This window comes from Leptinotarsa decemlineata, unplaced genomic scaffold (assembly GCF_025532065.1).
Source record: "Leptinotarsa decemlineata unplaced genomic scaffold, Ldec_3_MD MMD2_tig00000026_RagTag_RagTag, whole genome shotgun sequence".
Classification (NCBI taxonomy): domain Eukaryota; kingdom Metazoa; phylum Arthropoda; class Insecta; order Coleoptera; family Chrysomelidae; genus Leptinotarsa; species Leptinotarsa decemlineata.
This window is the reverse complement of record NW_027412539.1, coordinates 673,739-681,313: the sequence shown is the minus strand read 5'-3', so window position 1 is coordinate 681,313 and position 7,575 is coordinate 673,739. Positions and strand designations below refer to the sequence as shown.

The 7,575-nt window shown below is 35.2% G+C and overlaps 1 protein-coding gene across 1 annotated transcript; it reads left to right on the top strand.

The window, feature by feature from the left end:
- The first annotated feature begins 5,777 nt into the window (after positions 1-5,777).
- On the top strand, positions 5,778-7,238 carry LOC111507451 (uncharacterized). The gene has a single exon (XM_023162752.2). It carries the CDS (start codon positions 5,778-5,780, stop codon positions 7,236-7,238), a length of 1,461 nt encoding a protein of 486 aa, XP_023018520.2.
- Positions 7,239-7,575: the final 337 nt, after the last annotated feature.

Sequence of the window (7,575 nt, the reverse complement as noted above, 5' to 3'; positions counted from 1 at the left end):
GTAGATACTTGTTGAAAGTTGTTGAGAAACAACAAAAACTAGGAGATCCAATATTCTAGTACAAGATTTATGGTGTAGAAAAAATATGAAAGCTACAGCAAATTTTATAAAAAAAATCCACAACCAAATTTATGAAAATTGATGAATAAAATAATACAAGTTGTAACATTCTCCAACAATTACAATACGAAAATTGTAAAAAGTTTCTTCCCAATTCCACTATAAAATGTTTTGAAAATTGATAGATTCAATTGTCGTTGTGGTAATAGCCGAAAAAGTAGTTGTCTTTTGACGAGTATTCACCATAATAAGCGTATGTTGTAGGTATATATGAGAGTAGAAAATGTTATTATTATTACAGAACAAGCTTTGTTTATTTGAAAAAATCTATGAAAACAAATTATTATGAACGCCCATGAGCAAAAATGTTTTCATGTTAAGTTCAGAAACAAACGCATATTTTTTCGCCATCATTGACCGCAAATATTATCCGGTTATAACTGATTAAATGCATGTATTGAATCATATTCAAACTTGAAAATGTTATAATCGCACTCAGATGAGATTCATACGCTATATTTAGAATTGTAGCAGTTTAAATATTTTGTCTCAATCACTTGGGCTGTTGCTTGTATACTAATTAAAGTCATATATTTGAAACATTTTCCGAAGTAATTTTTTATCACGTTGAAGGTTCAGCCATGAGTCATTAGTTGGGTACTCTCAACATTTAACAATGAATAATTAGCCAGTGCAGTGAGTTTTACTGTTCTAATACATCAGAGAAGAAATTTTTATTGAATTTAAGGTACATTTACAACTTCCATATACAGGTAGCAGTTTGAATAATTGCTCACAACTTCAGTCTGGCATTGTTGAAAACGGATTTGATAATTGAATAAATATAAAAAAAAATCGTGGCAAGAATGTTTACTGCTTACACAACTTAGCTACGGTCTTCAATATATGCTCAAATGTTTTTGTGTGAACACATATTTTTTTCATCGCAGATAAATGTACGTGAAATGTCACGACACTTTGAAACAAACAAGAAAAATAGGAGACTTTGTTTATCAACTCTCACATATTGAAAGCATGAATATAATATTTCGCAAGAATAGGTTTTATGTATATTTTTATAATATAAATCTTGTTATTATGGTAGGTTACAAGGATCAATCACATAGGTAGGGGAATTGTGGCGTACCACTTCTAAGAATGTTGCTAGGTTTTAGACGAAAAGAGAAATGAAAATGTTTATGTTTTTTACCACTTTTATTCATAACTAACGTTAGTGCAGTTAGTTGCAGCATTTTGATATACCTCAATGTTTAATTACATAGGTGAATTGTGGTGTGCCAGTTTACATAATCTTTTTTATAACTTACAAGTGCGGTATACCCAAAGGATCAGTTTCATGGATATTTTGAAGTATGAATTATTTCATTTTCATTTGTAGCAAGAATAAATAACATAGGTGAATTGTACTGTGCCCCATAGTATATTTGGAAATATTAGGTTATAACTTTTGATAGTGACTGAAAAGGGATGAAAGATACAAATAAAAAAACCAGGGAGGTTTCTTGATGACTGAACAAGTAACCAAAACGTTATAAGTTTGATGAAGACTCAAATAGAATTTGAAACGGTGTGTGCTGATGATGAAGAAATAACAAACATTTTGAAACTGTGATGAAGACTGTGATAAAGTTCCAAACTGTGTACTCTGACGATCAATAAACCAAAATAGTGGGGCTGTAACTGAGGAGTGGGGAGTGAAAAAGTTGAAATGTGAAAGCACAACTATTTATGAAAAATTCAACAGAGGAAAGGAACATTGAAAATATTTTTCATGTGTATATGAAATAATTTTTATCGCTATATCGTTCTGAAGAGTGTACGTATCAATTTTTTCAAGAAGCTGTTTATCTTTTTTCAAGCGAGGCAAAGGTAATGAACGTAATAGATTCGACGGTTTCGAAATCACATCTTGTGTTATATGTGGTAATCGATAAGAAAATACGAGTAATTTCCGTATCTTTTCAAACATTTTCAATATCTTTTTCGTGCCACTTTTGCAATTTGAAAAGTCAGAATTTGGACATTATTACTCTAAGTATCCATGAGACAATTGTTTGATTTTATCATCAAGGACTTTTATATTCACCAGTTTTACATAGCGACGACAAAATTTGTTTAACAAATCCATTTCGTAAATTCGATAGCTTCAGGTTTTTTGAATGTGTTAGAAGAACCTACCTTTCCCTGATAAAAGTCAGGTATAAGCAATGGTTTTCATCCAGAGAAATTGTTACTTGAAGGTTATCAAAAACTGTATTTTATCTAGTTGTTTATATTATATTATATACACCCTTTAAGCTAACGATTATTCAAGGCAATTTTGAAAACCTCGAAATTTGGGCCTGATACTATCCATATGAAGTTGTATTTCAATACAATATTTTTCTTTGTTTAGTTCAAACATTTTTATTGAATTATTTTCACTCCAACAAGTCTATATGCATAACTGCACCAAAGTCGTGTTTCAATGCATCATTTTTTTCTCTGCTTCATTCGAAAATTTCTATTGCTGAATTCTATTCATATAAAGTCGTGTTTCAATAAATTTTTCATCGTTTAGTACGAGGTCAATCTTTCATACAATATTTTTGTTTGTTTAACTAAAAATTATCTAGGATGTCGCATTCAAGTGAAAAATATATAGCATGACCTATTGAAAAAGTGTATACAGGGTGTTTCATTGACGTTTGTTGAAAGAAAAATTATACAAGGTGTTTCAAAATATAATACAATAAAATGATAATATAAGATAACGAGGATCTCAGTTTTCAACGTGCGATCCCTCAATGTATACATGATGTCTCAAAATACATCATTCCAAAAAAACATGCCTGCATTAACGTGTTCCAAAAAACAAGGCGACTGAAGTGTGACGGGAGCCTTAATTTTTGACGTGCAATTCCATTGAAAAAAACAACGTATATAAGACGTCTCATTGAGATGAAAATCATATACAGAACGTTCCAAAAAACAAGGCGACTGGAGTGTGATGGAAGCCTCAGTTTTCCGTGTGCAATCCCATTGAAAAACAATGTATACAGGCCGTCTGCAAAAAACATGGCGACTGGAGGATGACGAGGACCTCAGTTTCGAACGTGTGATCCCTCAATACAAAATTTTTTCTCCGCTTCATTCAAAATTTTAATTGATGTCCATTCATATGAGCTCATGTTTTAATAAATTTTTCATCTTTAGTAAGCAGATTTCAACATATTCTCAGAATGGAAACCTTCAACTATAAGGACTGATTGTACTGAATATTAACTAGCGATCTGAAATAGCATTCCCTAATGAGTTTTGAACAATTATGTTAACATACAACGTTGATCAATGATTTTTATATCTGATTAAAAAAAGGGGTTGGTGAGTGTGCATTCACAAATGTTGAGAGAAGTAAAACGTTTTCCGCTATTCATCCTCATTATTTGAAAAGAGGTTGTTGGTAAAAAACTATGATTGGAATAAAACACATTTTAAATGAGCGATATTTAATATCTATTGAATACAAGAGGGCCTCTACATAATCTATGAGTCACGATTATTTGATTTTCTCTTTTGAAATTGCTTGACTTCGAATTACCCTGTTGTTCTACGTCATCAACATAACTGTGAGCTTTTATATTAGTATTCTTTACGCGCTGCTCACTGTGGGTTGTGCGTTGAGTATTCCTTCTTCTTTTTGGTGGAAACAATGATGAAATGATGTTTCGATACTTCCATGTGCGGTTGGCGTTCACAGGTCCATTGGATTTATATCTTTGTTTGTGGGCATTGGTGATTATTAAAATATTTTTGTATACAATCAAGTCTTTAGCTGTATAAGGTATTAGGGTATGATTTCATAGAAATTATATTAAATTTTTCATCGAGGTATTGAAAAAACTCAAATTTTTATATTTTTATTATGGATATCTAAACATTGGACACATCATTATACCCCAATATATACAACCACATTTTTCAAATAACAATTCAGATTTCTTATTACTGCAAAAAGCTGTAAATTCTTCGTGATTCTTGATGTGAGCGATGCGTTTTGTAGCATATCCGTTTCTGCTGTACTCATCCAACGTATGAATATAATTGAGATTTCGGGTTAGAATGTTTTTTCAAAGGGTCAAAATCCATGGTTGAGAGCAGCGTAAATGCTATTGGTTTATCGTTGATGTAAGTAATGTAACAAGAGATTGCTTTATCGCAATACTACTGTTGAATCAAATCACTTTCAATATTCAACTGTCTAATTTTCTTAGCAGCTTGATGACCGAAAAATAACCGTATTGCTTCCATCTTCGATAATAGCTGGGTATGAACTGAGTGATGCGGATTTCATTTAAAGAATGAACCTTCAATTCCCCACCCCACCCCTTTTTATGTCAAGCAATATAATCTGTAGTTTAGCGATATGTATTCAGTTGCTTTGCTTCTTCAGAACGTTGAACGTTCAACACTTAACTTTTTTGTGATTACAGCATGTCAATGTTTGCTGATCTTGTGCAATATATTACCACCATCTTGGGGCTCATAAACCCAAACTATGATGATAAGATTTCTCAAGAGGGCCTTGACGAGTGTACCAAGGGTTTGAGAAGGATTCGTAAAGCAATGAAGAATGCAACTTCTGTGGGGGAGAAACAACATTTAGAAGCGTGTTTGAGGAACATTACATCGATGCGTAATGAATTCAAAGCCATGCAGAAAAAGGGGGCAGGGCAGGCACCACGACCTGAGGGTGCTAGAGAGAGGGTTCATTGGGACGACACTGACTCAGCCTTCAGTAGCCGAATCAGGTCTGGCGTAATCTCAAATCTCAAACATAAGAACCCAAGGTCTTTCTTGATTGACTCAAATGCTATCTTTAAACGCCGCATTCATGATGCCCTCAAAAAGGATGAATTTGTGAAAGTTAATATGATTTTCTGTGGTGAATTTGAAATAGCGAAAGGGGCGCAAGTACTACGAGATCACAAGTATTTCACCACCTCTAACTCCCCAATTTACCGAGACACCAATCTGGATGAATGGTTCCAACATAAAATTATTTAGCCAATAATGAAAGATCTCGAGGAGTTCCAAGAACGTTATTCCGGCTGGGCGCTGAAAAAAGTGGTTAATCTGGGTGTTAACATCAACAAGTTCACTCCTCAGATTGGCTCTTCCTACATTGAGTTGCCACCTCAGATCCGAAAGAAGCATGCATGTATCAATGTTAAGAATGATGACCAAGCTTGCTTCGCCTGGGCTGTCGTTTCTGCTCTGTATCCAGCGCAATATGATCTAAATAAACTGTCATCTTATCACCACTATTCAACGGTATTAAAGCTGAAAGGTATCCAGTTCCCTATAACTTTGAAGCAGATCCCAACTTTGAGAAGCAGAATAACGTTTCCATCAATGTTTACATTTTTCAAAAGAAATGTAAAACGTTCATTACCCTACCTACATATCTCACAATGGCAAAGAAAGATAGAGATGTGAACTTACCGCTGATTCCAGACAATTATGATGAATCTGAAACTGCAGTCCGCTATCACTACGTATGGATAAAGAACTTATCAAGGCTCTTATCGAAACAGTTGAGTAAGGAACATGGTCAAAAGTACTTTTGTGATCGCTGCTTACATTACTTTCGACTTCAAGAGAAATTACAGAAACATACTGAGGATTGCCAGAAAATCAATGAAACAGCCATCAAGATGCCCGAGGAGGGTAAAAACATTCTCAAGTTCAAAAACCATAAAAATAAAGAAAAGACTCCATTCGTCGTACACGCTGACTTGGAATCTATTCTGAAGCCTACTGATGATCCTAAAAAACTTCAACATCATATTCCGGTAGCTGTGGGTTACTACTTGAAGTGCTCATACGATGACACTCTATCCTTCTATAGGGCATATCGTGGAGAGGATTGTACGCAATGGTTCGCTGATGAGGTGAGTCAACTAGCTGAAGATATGACTACAGTGTTTTGGTGTCCATTCGACATCGATATGACTGCAGAGCAAGAAGTTGAGTTTCGAAGAGCTACACACTGCCACATCTGCGAAGAGCCCTTCACTCCCGAAGATAAAAAAATAAGCGACCATAACCATCTCATACCGTGTGATAATTATCGTGGCCCCGCGCACGAAGGGTGTAATATAAACTATGAGGACTCTCATTCTGTTCCTGTTGTTTTTCATAACTTGAGTGGATATGACGCACACTTCATCGTTGGAGACATCGCTACAAGAATGGCTGGAAAGGTTGATCTACTCCCGATAGCCAAAGAAAAGTATATTTCCTTCACAAAACATGTTGACGTGTTTGCAATTCAATTCAGATCCATCGACTCGTTCCGTTTTATGGCTTCTTCATTGGATAAATTAGCATCGTATCTTCCAGAGTTCCCCAATCCAAAGTCGCAGTTGGCCGATGCTCCTATGGAACACTTCAATCTTTTAACGAAGAAAGGAGTTATGCCATATGATTATATAGATTCGTTTAGTCGATTCAATGAACCAGCTTTACCATCTCAGGATGATTTTAATATTAAACTAGAAAATAAGCCGTGCCGCCGACGTTTTTATCAACGAGCTCAGGATGTATGGACCACCTTCAACTGCCAGAATCTAGGTGATTATGTGGACTTATATATGAAGACTGATATTCTCCTGCTAGCTGATGTTTTCGAAATGTTCAGAACCTGCATCCTCAACTCACATAAACTTGATCCTGCACATTATTTCACGTTACCCGGCTACACGTGGGATGCTATGCTGAAGTATATAGGGATTGAGTTGGAACTTCTCACCGATGTTGATATGTTCCTCTTTGTTGAGCGTGGAATACGAGGTGGATTCAGCCAAGTTTGCTCAAAAAGGAGATCGCATGCAAATAACAAGTACATCAACAATCACGATCCTTCCAAACCCACAACATTCATGATGTACTATGATGTCAACAATCAGTATGGGTGTGCAATGAGCCAATATCTCCCACACGGAGACTTTGAGAGGACAGATTCCAACATAGACATCACTCAGATTCCTGATTATGCTGATGAAGGATACATTCTGGAAGTGGACTTGGAATATCCCCAGTATTTGCATGACAAACATAAAATCTACCATTTTGCCCGGAACATATATGTCCTAAGACAAGAAAACCTCCAGTAAAAGCTAAACAGCTTTCGAAGTTGATGGCTACTTTACAACCGAAGGAGAAATATATTATACATTACAGAGCATTGAAGCAGGCTTTAGCACATGGATTGATATTGAAGAAAATCCATCGAGTGTTGAAATTTAAACAAAGTCCATGGCTGAAGTCCTATATCGATTTAAATACAGAGTTACGCGCAAAGGCATCAAATGAGTTTGAAAAAAATTTATACAAGTTAATGAACAATGCAGTCTTCGGTAAAACTATGGAGAACGTTCGGAAAAAGGTTAACATCAGACTTCTCACCGAATGGAGTGGTAGATATGGAGCAGGAGCCTACATTGCTAAGCC